Genomic DNA, 14,501 nt, shown 5'->3' with positions numbered 1-14,501 from the left:
GTGGTAGGTTTAGCAGGGGAGCTGCATCAGGATGGTTTAGTAATAATAATAATCATAATAATCTCCATTATTGTCACAGGTAGGCTTACATTAGCACTGTAAAGAAGTTACTGTGAAAAGCCCCTAGTCGCCACACTCCGGCACATGTTCGGGTACACTGAGGGAGAATTCAGAATGTCCAAATTACCTAACAGCACGTCTTTCGGGACTTGTGGGAGGAAACCGGAGCACCCGGAGGAAACCCACGCAGACGCAGGGAGAACGTGTGGACTCCGTACAGACAGTGACCCGAGCCAGGAATCGAACCCGGGACCCTGGAGCTGTGAAGCAACAGTGCTAACCACTGTGGTACCGTGCCACCCACAGTGGTTGGGCACTAACTAATTTCCAATATATTGATCACTTCCCCTGCAATTGTTAAGTGCTTATGCTACTACAGGCTGCTACAGTGCAGAAAGCCAATGCTACATGCAAGGACACAGTTCAGATTCGTCACGTGGAGAATCCCACCCAGCAACTTTAAAAACGATTTGGAACCAAGTTACCTGTTCCAAAGTTAAAGATTTGAATATTCCCTCTATACAAACTTTCTCCATTCTCATCTCTTACCGACTTATGATGCAGTCTTTCCCACCAATTATCACTTCCTGGTTGTTGCCAGTTGTCAGATGTCTGCCCAGGAAAATAACTGATGTCCCACCATCTTGAGGGCCATATGTTGGAGTCACTTTAGTTATGACAGGTTCCTATAAAAAAAATATTATATTGGTTCTCAGCTACCCCAGAAATCATAACATTTGCAGAATTGCAGATCCCGCCAATATCCACGTATATTAGAGCCATTGACACAGTCACAGTTTGCAAAGGGGTCGGGCCAGGGGAATGGGAACAGTCCCTGGTGCATTGCCTAATATGTACGGAACTTAGTGATTCCAACAAGGGGGGGGCAACTGGAATGGATGTAATTGGCTTCACAATCATTGACGAGAGCAAAATGCAGGGATAGAGGGAGTGAGAGATAGAGATGGAGAAAGCACACGGTGGCAGACAAGATTGAGTATGGCTATGGCGCACCCCTCCTCATTGTCAAACTGACTCCTGATACTCGTCTTACACCAGAGAATAAAAGTTGAGGTCAGGCATTGGAAAGTGAGCCGATACACCTGAAGATTCTGTCTTTTATCATGTGAGAATATAGCAGCCATTTGGTCACCCAAAACCAGTAAACCAAAGTTCCCATTTTGTCTATTTGCAGAAAACTGCATTATCTCAGTCACCCATCTACACAAACCTACAGCAATGAACTCTTCCGCTGGGCTACAGAGGAGGGAAGGGTGGCAATGACGATTTGTGGAAGGACAGTTTGAGGGGGCAACTATTTCTCTTAATGTTAAGGCCTGAGCCCTGGAATATCCTCTCCAAACCTCCTTGCCTCTTCAATTCTCTCCCCTCCTTTACGACTCTTTAAAACCTTTGTCTTTGACCAAGAGTTTGGTCACTTATGCTAATGTCTCCTTCTTTGCTTCACTTTTCTGCTGCACTCCTGTGAAACACCTTGGAATGTTTTGCTGGGCTGAAGGAACTATATAAATGAAGTAGTTGCTGTGATAGGTAAAAATATTCCAAAGTTGTAGGGTTACCAACTCTCCAGGATTCACCCAGAAGTTGAAGATCAGTCTCCAGGTCACTGCGATATGCAATCCAGCAGAAAATCAGGAGCTCATTGAAACATTTTCTTTCAACATTTCCCGTCACCAGATATAAAAGTCTTGAAAATGGCAACAATAACGCTGTTTGATTGACAGTCAAGCATCATCCAATTGGGTAATGAGTCATATTGCTTTCCAATTAGAAGGCAATGTGTAACAAGAATGGGATGTGCTTGCTGACGAACGGCCAGAGTGTGGAGACAAGTCACGTGATAAGCCTCCAGGAATACATTTAATCACAGTTGGCAACGCTACCAACTTGGGTTGCTCTTTGCATTGGTCAATGCAGACGTTTATTACTGGGTGTCTCTTCCTGGTGAGGGGTTTGTCACTCAGAGCCACGTCCATAGGACGACAACAGAAAGCACAGGCAGTGGGGGTGCCTTACCGGAGGGTGTGCGCGAGCCCGGACTACTGCCTGGGGGCCACCAGCAGGCAGATCCACTGCTTTGCCAAAGCTCCAGAGGGGCTGCGAAATTCCAGAAATTCTTTCACAAGCTAAATTGGTTATCCAGCGCTTACAGTCAGGTAGCCTTGCCACCCCCACTCCCCACCATTCCTCCTTTAAGAAAATGGCCCAGCGACCATGGTGGAGCGGTGGATGTTGGGATAATGCGGGTACTAAAAGGGTCACCGGTCGGGAGCACGGGAGTTCTCCCAGAGCGTGGGCAGAGACACAGCATGTAGGAGCTCCTCAGTTACTGTTAATAAACATATCCTGTTGTTAGTCCCTGGTCGCCAGTTATTCGAAGACAATACTTCAACACGGAACAGGACCATGCCATGGAATTCTGTGTCCTGCCCACCCACCTCCCATTCAGCCCTCCTCTCTCTGCTCTCCTCTGATGTTTAGCATCTGCTTCATTTTCCTACCCTCCCCTCACAGGACTTGGATGCGGTTTTCGTTACTTGGATGAGTGCCGCAGAAATGCCTCTGACATCCTGGCTCCAACAGCCGGGATCGCTTAGTCCAAATTCGGCTGAAACCATTTCTAACACAGCAGGCAACAAGAGGCTGGGAAAGGAGGTCAGTGTGCTTTGGGCAGTGTTATTTGATGGCTTTATAATGAAGAATACGTTCATGACACATGATTCACTGCTTACCAGCGACGTAACATATAACTGCAAAAGACAGGATGAGAAAACGGAAAAACTCAAAACCCCATAATGGAAATTAAACTGATGCTGGTTCACCTGCTGGTTCGTTCCAGCATTTGCTGTTTCTTGCGCCAATGGCTAAAACACATGATTAGAAGATTTCTTTAAAACTTAAGTGTAGGACTGTGGCTTGCACGTTAAATCTGACGGCATTTTTGTCCCCAGAGTTGGCAAAGTTTGTGGAAGAGTTAGGGATGAAAGTTACAATAAGATTGGGTCACAAACCTATTTAAGTAAATGGAGGTGTGCAGAGCTTTACCCCAAAATGGCTGCTGAGTGAGGTTGGCTGAGAGTCAGACGTAGGAGCTACTTATATCTTACTCTGGCCCAGTTTGTTTTCCTTGACTAGATATGCTACCGAACCTGCACATCTTTGGACCATGGGAGGAAGCCAAAGTCCTGGAGGAAACCCAGGCAGACTCAGGGAGAATGTGCAAATGTGGAGATAGAATTAGATAGATTTCGAGGGTGCAATCTAGTTTTTAAGTGTCATTTGTGGTGGGTATTGCTGGGAGACCCCCCCCCCCCCCCCTCGGCTCTGTCGGCAAGTTCCCCACCACTATCTAACCACACTTAAGTCAACATTTGGGGTCCTGAGGAGTTACTCCCCGGTCAAGCCCACACACAATTTTTTTGCCGCACTGGGGAGCTGAAGGCGCTGCCACAACAGCTCCTCAGAGATGGGGCCATCATTTTGAAAGGGTGCCACGATCTCTAAGAGGGCTTGTGGGCCCCCAAATCCCCCCACCCATGGGCAATGTCACCCCCACACAAATGGGCATTATCACACACTGCTCCAAGTGATGATGCTTTGATATGGGGTCGCTGAGGGCCCCCCTTTTCAGGCCTTCCCTCACCCCCTTTTGCCCCCCCCCTTCCAGGATCCCTATGTTTACACCTCCCCCAACCTTCCAGAGGCCCCTTCATACCTACCCTGCACCCTCCACCCTTCATACCCCCTCCACCCCATGGGCATGGCTGCCCCTGACCCTTGGCAGTGCCACCCTGGCACCCCTGGCAGTGCTCCCGCAGCTTTGCAGTGTCACCAATGCACCTTGGCAGTGCCAGGGTGGCAGTGCCAAGCTGCCTGTGTTCAAGTGGGAGGGCTGGGGACCACCCTGTCCTGACCATAACCAGCCAGGGGCCTCTGATGGCCTGGGAGACCCGCCCCCTGGGTGCCATTCTGCCTGGTCCATGTTTGTGTGGACCAGTAATGAATGGCACCTAGCTGGGGACTTCTTAGGCACACGAGGTTTGGTCACGGCCATTGTGGGCAGGATCCTCGCCCTGTCTGCGTGGCTCTCACAAGGTGTACTGGCTGCTTGGAAGCCCACGGGAGGCTTCTCCTGGCATCTACCTGCGTGTGGTGCCCTGGTTCGGATGGGACGCTGCTGGTAGATCGCACCTCTAGACTCTAAAGGTGTCAAGGGGCCTGGGGAGATCACAGGTATATGGCGTCGAGATAGAGGGGCAGCCGAGGTCAAATTGAATGGCTGAGCAGGCTCGAAGGGCCAGATGGCCTACTCCTGCTCCTATAATCTACATTTCTAGTAGAATCCCCAGTGAAGTGAAAAGCAGCTTTGGCGTGAGGTGGTTCGGTGATCTAAAGAGAGCAGCTCAGTGACAAAATTTAGCACTCGGAACCGACATGTGAAAAACAAGCGAATCATAATACTGTGTGTATCTAACCACAAATTCAAATCCTGCGAGGGAGATGGATCCACTGATGGAGAATTCCCCATGATGCTTCTTTTCTTGAATCGTGACCTTGACCGCTGTCAGTGTCTCAGGCTGAGGCTTTCCAGTAACTTCCAGTTTGCACAACAACCTGCCAGAAAACACAAGATTTGTTTCTCCATCTTAAAACAAGATCAGGCACGCATTTCAGGGACTGCAATTGACACATTCACCCACTTTCAACTCGTTTCAGAATGCCTGTCTTTGAACAAACACGGTGCCGTCATGTTTTTAGAATGATAAAATGACAACCGCTCATAAAGGATTGTGCCAACATATTGTCGGTGTGGGCTCATTCATTGAGACGAGACACGCAGGAACGTGGCATTAAAGCCTCAAAGATACCAGAAACTGAGCTCTTTCTCTGTTAAAAGCAAAAGCCAGTTCTAAAACTGGATGGCATGACACACTTCCTTTACTGTGATGTCATGCTGCGATCCTATAAATGCATGTCTCAACATTGCCCCCCCCCCCCCCTCCCAACTCTGTCAATGACTCAGATGGTTGAAGCTGCGACTAGCCGAACCATACCAATCAGAGAGAATCCCAGTTCAAACCAATGGGCGGAATTTTGAGCCTGTGGTGGTCGTCAGCGTAAACGGATACTTGGGCCCAATACCCTGCGAAAGTCAGAAAACAAGCTTCTCCTTCCTTGCCCCCCCCCCCGCAGATGGCATAACGAGGATTCTACCCTTCTCATTTCAATATATTTTAATAAATTTAAATGTCATGACAGACCTTCTCAGCCATATGATCCTCCCTCACTGAATATTCATTCGGCGCCGGCTTGGCATCAAGGCAGGTTTACAACGGGTTTGTAAAAACAGGATTCAGTCAAGGGGAACCCGTCGGAGTCGCCAAGGTAAATGTAGCTCCTGGGTTGAGAGGGACATGCCCGGGCAGTGCCCTGTGACCTTTAACGATGGCGGCCTAATCCATTGGCGCTGGCATTGCCGGCTCTATCAGGCCCCGCACCGCCAGAGTAACGATGAAAACCACCCCGCCCACATTTATTTGTTCACAATGCGTTAAACTCTGCAGAGAAAACTCATCTGTGCAGCTGGAGAGCTACACGGCAGCTTTCTCGCCTCAGCCAGCACTCGATGTGCTGAGGGGAAGATACCGCCCAGTGTACGAGTTGTGTTGGCTGAATTGTTGGATGACAATTGGAGGATTTTAGGAAAATTGTATTATAAATATATTGGACAAGTTAAGGGTTAAAAGTTAGAATACGTTTAACTGCAACAGTTGTTTTTATTTTAAGAATTCTGTTTTGCAAGGCATGGGTGGTTCAGCAGCCAGCAGGTGACATTGACGAAGGAGTGTGTTTTTTTAGTCTGGCCTAGTCGTTGTCCTGGGGAAGTCCCTGGAAAGTACATTTGTTTTTTATCTTGGGGAGATGAGGTCATTGCTAGGTGGAGCCAAGGAAGGCAGAGACACGCGGCAGAAGGGAGGCACGGTGGCACAGTGGTTAGCACTGCTGCCTCACAACGCCAGGGTCACGGGTTGAATTCCAGCCTCGGGTGACTGTCTGTGTGAAGTTTGCACATTCCCCGTGCCGCTGCGTGGGCTTCCTGCGGGTGCTCCGGTTTCCTCCCACAGTCCGAAGATGTGCGGGTTAGGTGGATTGGCCATGATAAATTGCCCCTTAGTGTCCAGGGATGTGCAGGTTAGGTGGGGTTACTGGGTAGGCCGGAGTAGTGGGTCAGAAGGTCAGTGCAGACTCAATGGGCCGAATGGCCTCCTTCTGTACTGCAGGGATTCTATGAGATTCGATTCTATGAGATTCGATGAGAGACATTTTGAAAGCATTAGAGAGACAGAGCTTTTTGAGACCACAAGTAAAAGCTGGTTTCTTTCCCAGTAGGATGATTCAAACAAAGGGATAATATTTTAAAAAGCAGAGCAGAGTTGCTTGAAGACAAAGAAGAGGCTGAAACATTCCAGTTGAAGCAGCTTTGTGAAGATATTCAGCCAGAGTCTGAAAGGGTTCTAACAAGAGCCAGAATCTGTTCTGTACCGCAAGAATTACTCTTTGCCCTGCTGATTTTCAAGCTGGATTGAGAGCTGTACTTTTCTTTTATTGTTCTTTAATGGGAAATTGAGTAGTAATGGTAAGGGGTAATTGAAAGCTATTCTTTTTCGGCCATGATCAAATTGCCTCTTAGTATCCAAAGCTGTGCAGGTTAGGTGGGGAAAGGGTGGGGCAGTGGGCCTAGGTATGGTACTAGATGGTCAGTGCAGACTCGATGGGCCAAATGGCCTCCTTCTACACTGTAGGAATTCTATTCTATGGTTCCAAAATGCAAAAATGGATAATTATTCCAGTAAGAATCTCTAAAATGCCAAAAATGGATCAGGATGCAGCCCTCTCATTCTCAAAGCAAATACAGCATGCTTCAGCAGAACTGCTCCATCAGAAATGTTGTGAAATCAAGTTAGCAATCCTTAGTAAGCTCATGACCTCTTCTGGCCGTACACAGTATCATTGCCATTGACCTACATATCTGTAACTGCACCTCGAGCGTAATTCATTGCGAGGTGCTCCGAGACATTTCTGAGTGACAAGTGACTCAAGCTACAATAATATAAGTCTTTTCCTTACGTTAATACAGTGTGCTCTGTAATCTTTCAAAATTATTTTGCAATCATGAAGTATTTGGCACTAATGCGATCCTAAACATAACGAAAGCTGAAACCCAGCACTCAGATAATCCGGTCCTGATAGATGGTGAGCAGTGGTTGTGCTGGAGACAATTTCTGTAAAATCCAACAAAGGATAGTCACCTATTTTTAAATAGATTCCAACACAACAGGACTGTTGTCATAGGAACAATAGTGCAGCTGAATTGCAGATCAGTACATTGTACTGGCAGGTAGTATGGTAACGATTTACAGAAGAATTTTCCTCTTAAAAGTTTGTCTCCAACTTTAGGAATATTGTAAACAGGAAGAGGCCATTCTGCCTGTCGAGCAATTTGGTTAGATCCTGGCTCATCTGCCTTTCTAACTCCGTCCAACTGCCCTGAACACCCCCGCCTTACAGAAATCTACCAATCTCAGTTTGCCATTTTCAGCTGAACCCCAGGCTCAGTAGCTTTCTGGGGTGGAGAGTTACAGATTGGGCACGCACCCAGTTAAGGAGCATTGAGAGTCGCGGTGCAAAGTGTGCCACTTAGGAAGCATGCAAGGGCATTCAAGTAATGGTCATCTGTCTGACTTGTCGTCATCCTGTATAAATTACCCAACTTCAACTTAAAAGGCTCCTTGTATCACAGTGAAATTGAGATGTGGAGATGCCGGTGTTGGACTGGGGTGAGCACAGTAAGAAGTCTTACAACACCTGGTTAAAGTCCAACAGGTTTGTTTCAAAGCTTTCAGAGCACTGCTCCTTCCTCGGGTGACATTTTTGCCCAATACAGTAGCAGCAGGAATGTTCAAATATGCTTTACTACAGGGCAGTAAAGTACAGATGCCACACCCACCTAAACGCCTCACACCAAAATATATCCTAAAAATCCACTCCACTGTTCAAACGACATAAAATAGCTTACGGTCACGTTCATCGGTGGCACTCTTCATTTTTAAATTCTACGACAGTTTACATGTCACATTTTGTGCCAAATCTGAATATCCCTAATCTAGGATAAATAAAAGAAGGATGAATTTATCCAACCAATCAGCATGATTTAAACCTGTTCGTGGTGGGTTAAGAATTAAGTGTAATGTAGCTTTACAGCCATCCTGAATTGCAGTAGATACATTTTGGGCTTTTTAAAAGAAATTTAAAGTACCCAATTATATTTTTTCCAATTAAGGGGTAATTTAGCGTGGTCAATCCACCTAACCTGCACATCTTTGGGTTGTGGGGGCGAAACCCACACAGACACGGGGAGAATGTGCAAACTCCACACGGACAGTGACCCAGGGCCGGGATTCAATTTATTTTAATTTATTCATTTTCAAGGCCAACATTTATTGTTTGTGGTGAGCCACCTTCTTGGGGGACAGGGATCCATCTGCTGTAGGTCCACCCACCATACTGGAGGAAGGGGAGTTCCATGATTTTGACCCAGTGAAGATGAAGTAACGTTGCTATATTCCCACATCAGCGGGCTGTTTGGTTTGGAGGGGAACTTGGAGCGAAGATAACAATCCCTTGCTCCATTGCTGCCCTATTCCTTCAAGGTTAGTTCTTCTCAGACCTTTTTGGTTGGAATCTTCTGGGCCTATTCATTGAATCCCTACAAGTGCAGAAGAAGACCATTCGGCCCATTGCGCCTGCACTGACCCACCAAAAGAATACCCTAACCTGGGCCCACTCCCTCACCCTACCCCCGTAACCCCACCTCATGTTTGGACACTAAGGGTCAATTTAGCTTGGCCAATCCACCTAACCTGCACATCTTTGGACTGTGGGAAGAAACCGGAGCACCCAGAGGAAACGCACACAGACACAGGGAGAACATGCAAACTTCTCACAGGCAGTCACACCGAGGTCAGAATCGAACCCGGGTCCCTGGCTTGTGGGGAACAGGCAGGTCGAGGAATACTGTGCAAAATTTGACTGGGGGACGGGAACAGTGGCGTGGCTTCTAAACTCAATCATAGACAGAAACTAAACCCCTTAAAGTGCTTCATATTTGAATATAATATGTCTCTTTCCTCCCTCAGATAAAAGTCCCCATGGCACATGATTAAGAAAGAGTCAGGGAGTTCTCCCTGGCATCCTGGTTAATATTGACCCACCCATCAACATAAGGCTCCAGTAGCTGACCCAAGACTGGGGGTGAGTTTCCACAGAAGGCACTCCTACATGTGGTGCATTTTTGTGCAAAAATCATGCATCAGTCGCTTTAATGTTGTGTTTCTGGGCTTCCCACCAAAGTTATTCCTGCCAATTAACAGGATCTCCATGAAAATTAAACCCACTGGGAACTATGGTTTTGGCGGGAGGAGGGGGGATGGGGGGATGGTGATGCTGCATTTTTCAACTTGACAACGGTCTATTTTTCACCTGAAGCAGCCAAGAATGAAAAGTACCTAATCTCGTTCATCCCTCCAAAGGCCACATCCTACCTGATGCAATTTTGATGTGGGCCTATCATGGTCACCCACCTGAAACAGATGGGATGAGACTTTCTTATTTTTTTTTTAGGTGGGTAGCTGAGAGCTTGCATGGCTGGGTTCAACTTTTTAAAATAATGTCTTTAATTTTCCAATGAAAGGGTAATTTAGCGTGGCCAATCTACCTACCCTGCACTTCTTTTGGGTTGTGGGGGTGAGACCCACACAGACACAGGGAGAATGTGCGAACTCCACACGGACAGTGATCCAAGGCCGGATTCGAACCCGGATCCTCGGCACCATGAGGCCTTGAACTTAAATTGCTACAATACCGATGGCTTTGGGTTTTCACCAATTTAACTGACCCATGACATGGGGTCGGGCACGCCTGAGATGTGAGGCTGCATATTAAATTGTAGGCAACCAAGTTAAATTGGATGGAGTCCTTCCAAGTAAGGGAAGAGGGTCTGCCTGAGTTAATGAATAAGTATTGGAACGTTTTGCGCGACAAATTAGGTAAAATAAAGAGCATCTCGGTGAAGATCTATGTCGATCCAGAGGCAACCTCTCACTTTTTTAGAGCAAGACCAGTGCCATACGCCTTGTGAGAAAGATTAATCATAGAATTGAAGAGATTGGAAGAACAGGGTATTTATTATCCAATCAGTTCAATTTGCAGAGTGGGCAGCACCCATAGTCCCCGTGATAAAGCCTGACAGGATGGTCCGAATCTGTGGCGACTATAAAATTACAGATCATCAGGCTGCCAAGTTAGGTAAGTATCCTAGATTCCCAAGATTGAAGACTGGCTGGAAATCTGTCTTATACAAAGCTAGATATCAGCCATGCATATCAGAAACTGGAGTTAGACAAGGCTTTGCAAGGTTACGTTATGAGAAGCACGCACAAAGGTTTGTTTCAGTATATGCATCTACACTTTGGTGTGTTATCAGCATATTTTCCAGAGAACAATGGAAAGTCTATCTCAAGGTCTTCCACCCATCGCAGTGCACCTGGACGATGTTTTGATAACTGGGCCGTCAGAAACTGAGCACATTGCTAACTTAGAGGAGGTGCTAAAGAAGTTTCAAGAATAGGCCTCAGGGAGGAACAAAATGTAATTTAAAGCCACTGAAGACCCTATCCTGGAGTATTATGCAGATGCCCATGGAAGACAACGTCAGAGCTGATACAAAACCCCACTGAAGTTAGGTGCAAGGTGTTCCAAACCAATACTGGTTTCATGTGATGTATTTATTTGGGATATCATTGAGAAATGTTTGCAGAAACAGTGAGCACTAAACCTTCTTTTTCATTAAACAACAAGAAAAGTATTTATCAAAGTAGAAGAAGGATAATGAAACGCTACAAATAAGAATCTTCTACTGTGGCACATTAATTTAATCCCTCAAAGACTGGAAGCCCAAAAGCACCTATCTCCCCTGCAATCCTAAACGCGACTCAGACCCCTTTGTTTCCCAAACAACCATAGACCTAATGATCAAATCTAGCCAGTGACTACCAGCTTAAGTGACCAGGACTTGGGAAGCGGAATTTATTTTGCAATGCTTCAATGTGCTCTAACATGGATAAATTTGCCTTCTTCAACTGATTCAGTTGCTGCTGCAATTCCTCCCCTCCTTCTGTGTCCAACATAGAATTCTTGTCCAAATATTGGACTTCCTGGATCATATCTTCCTTTTCCTTGGAAACTTTCTCCACTTGTCCAGCAACAGCCTGTAGCTGATTGGGTAGTTTCTTTCCTTCAACTTCAAACTCCCAGATTCTCTGAGAATTATAGATTTTCTCTGCTTCAAGCTCTTGAATGTTTACCTTTCGCCCTTCACTGGTTTGTTCAAACTCGTTATTTGTCTTAGCTGAAGTGATAAGTTCCTGAGTAACCCCGGGCGGGATTCTCCGACACCCTGCCGGGTCGGAGCATCGCCGGGGGCTGGCGTGAATCTCGCCCCCACCGGTTGCCAAATTCTCCGGCACCGGATATTCGGCAGGGGCGGGAATCGCGCCGGATGGGCCGAAGTCCCGCTGCTGGAATGCCTGTCCCGCCGGCGTGGATTAAACCACCTCTCTTACCGGCGGGACAAGGCGGCGCGGGCGGGCTCCGGGTCCTGGGGGGGGGGGGGGGAGGGATCTGGCCTCAGGGGGTGCCCCCACGGTGGCCTGGCCCGCGATCGGGGCCCACTGATACGCGGGCGGGCCTGTGCTGTGGGGGCATTCTTTTCCTTCCGCCTTCACCACGGCCTCCACCATGGCGGAGGCGGAAGTGACCCCCTCCACTGCGCATGCGCGGGGATGCCATGAGCGGCCGCTGACGCTCCCGCGCATGCGCCGACCGGCAAAGTCATTTCCGCGCCAGCTGGCAGGGCGGAAATCAGTCCGGCACGGGCCTAGCCCCTCAAGGTTAGGGCTCGCCCGCTCAAGATGCGGAGGATTCCCCACCTTTGGGGCGGCGCGATGCCGGACTGATTCGCGCCGGTCGGCGGACATCGCGCCGATTGCGGAGAATTCCGCCCCCCATTATTTTCTGTTTGAAGCTAAGTCAACTTTTCCGCTTGAACAGAAATGGTCCTTTGACTTGATTTGAGCTCTTTTCCCAAAAATGGTTTTCTGGTCCACAATCCACCCAGGTCAACTTCCATTTCAAGGAGATATTTTTCTTAGCTTTACCTGATTTACTTCGCTTTGGTTCATTTTGATGGTCATCTAGGGCAAAATTCTCCGGAAACGGCGCCAATCAGACGGGCATCGCGCCGCCCCAAAGGTGCGGAATGCTCCGCATCTTTGGGGGCCGAGCCCCAACATTGAGGGGCTAGGCCGGCGCCGGACGAATTTCCGCCCCGCCAGCTGGCGGAAACGGCCTTTGTTGCCCCGCCAGCTGGCGCGGAAATGACATCTCCGGGCGGCGCATGCGCAGGAGCGTCAGCGACCGCTGACAGTTTCCCACACATGCGCAGTGGAGGGAGTCTCGTCCACCTCCGCCATGGTGGAGACCGTGGCGGAGGCGGAAGGGAAAGAGTGCCCCCACGGCACAGGCCCGCCCGCGGATCGGTGGGCCCCGATCGCGGGCCAGGCCACCGTGGGGGCACCCCTCGGGGTCAGATCGCCCCGCGCCCCCCCCCCAGGACCCCAAGCCCGCCCACGCCGCCTTGTCCCGCCGGTAAGGTAGGTGATTTAATTTACGCCGGCGGGACAGGCAATTTATCGGCGGGACTTCGGCCCATCCGGGCCGGAGAATCGAGCGGGGGGGCCCGCCAACCGGCGCGGCGCGATTCCCGCCCCCGCCGAATCTCCTGTTATGGAGACTTCGGCAACCGGCGGTGGCGGGATTCACGCCAGCCCCCGGCGATTCTGCGAACTGGGTGCCGCGGGGTCTGCGCATGCGCAGTGGGGCCGGCGGCAACCCGCGCATGCGCCGTGGCATGGGCGCCAATGCGCGGTGTCTCCCTTCTCCGCGCCAGCCTCAGCGCAACATGGCACAGGGCTACAGGGGCCGGCGAGGAGGAAAGGAGGCCTCCAGCCAGAGAGGCCAGCCCGCCAATCGGTGGGCCCTGATTGCGGGCCAGGCCACATTGGTGCCCCCCCCCCCCCCCCCCGGGTCGGACTTTCTCCCCCCCCCTCCCCCTCCACAGGCCACTCCACCAACCCTTTCACGCCGGGTTCCCGCGGGACTCAGGTTTTTTGCGACAGCCGCTCGGCCCATCTTGGGCCGAGAATCGGCGGGGGGGGGGGTGGGGGGGAGCGCGTAGAGCAGCCCCTGACCGCAGCTGCGCCGACCACGCGGGCGCCAATGGCGCTGATTCTCTGCTCTGCGGAGAATCGCGTCCCGGCGTCGGGGTGGCGTGGCGCGATTCGCGCCGGTCGTGGGGCTTCTCTGGCCCGGCCCCGGGCTGAGTGAATCCCACCCAGTAACTTCCTCTTTAGCTAAGTGTATCTGTTCAACTGTGTTACTTTCATGCAATTCATCATCAACGTCCTTGCTGACATTCTCAACATTATCAAACTGCACAGTGTCGTATTCAGGACTATCCCCTCTTGCGCCAGACTGCAAACTAGCTTTCTGCTCCTTCAATTCGGATTGTTCTTCAGGTTTGTGTTCCTGTGACCTCGTCACTGTGTAGTCTGGGAACAAGCAAGCACTCGGGAGCTAGATTGTATGCAGATTCATGTTCAGAGGTTGTGGTGATGCCCACGGTAGTTGATTCTGTATACAATCTAGCTACCGAGTCCTTACAGAAAGAATGTTCTGAATGTTCCCAGGTTGTATAGTGACAAGGTCACAGGCACACAACCTTGAAGAACAATCCATTAGAACTGAAAGAGCATCAGCTCCATGCAGACAGGGAAGGCGCTAGGAACGGGCAGATTCCTGGTGGGCATCTACTAAATATTCGGGCCAGCACTGGCCCTAAACCTGTGGGAGATGTTCGTTGACTTGCTATGAAGGGGAACCCTGCCACCAACATTGGCTCAGGCCTCAATATCACTCTTCCCCAAAAAAGACAAGGACCCGATGGACTGTGGGTCATACGGACCCATTTTACTCCTTAACACTGATGCCAAGATCCGAGCGAGGTGGCCAGACAGCGGCGTACCAGAGGTAGTCACGGAAGATCAGACGGGCTTTGTCAAGGGCAGGCAATTAACCGGGAACATCAGGCGCCTGCTGAACATGATCATGATCCCATCCGGGGCGAGAACACCGAGGGCGATCATCTCTCTGGACACAGAAGAGGCCTTCGACAGGGTCGAATGGAGGTACCTCATAGAGGTACTGGAGCGGTTTGAGTTTAGGCTAGGGTTCACCTCGTGGGT

At 49.6% G+C, this 14,501-nt stretch overlaps 1 protein-coding gene across 1 annotated transcript in view; it reads right to left on the bottom strand.

The window, feature by feature from the left end:
- mst1rb (macrophage stimulating 1 receptor b) overlaps positions 1 to 14,501 on the bottom strand; it is a 173,931-nt gene that overhangs the window by 63,464 nt on the left and 95,966 nt on the right. Inside the window, exons 7-8 of the mRNA XM_072472923.1 lie at positions 4,557 to 4,695; positions 610 to 746 (exon numbers count right to left, since the gene is read on the bottom strand). Coding sequence (XP_072329024.1) covers positions 610 to 746; positions 4,557 to 4,695 — 276 coding nt within the window. The remainder of the gene's footprint in view (positions 1 to 609; positions 747 to 4,556; positions 4,696 to 14,501) is intronic.

This window comes from Scyliorhinus torazame, chromosome 13, assembly GCF_047496885.1.
Source record: "Scyliorhinus torazame isolate Kashiwa2021f chromosome 13, sScyTor2.1, whole genome shotgun sequence".
In the NCBI taxonomy this organism is placed as follows: domain Eukaryota; kingdom Metazoa; phylum Chordata; class Chondrichthyes; order Carcharhiniformes; family Scyliorhinidae; genus Scyliorhinus; species Scyliorhinus torazame.
This window is presented reverse-complemented; position numbering and strand designations above follow the sequence as displayed.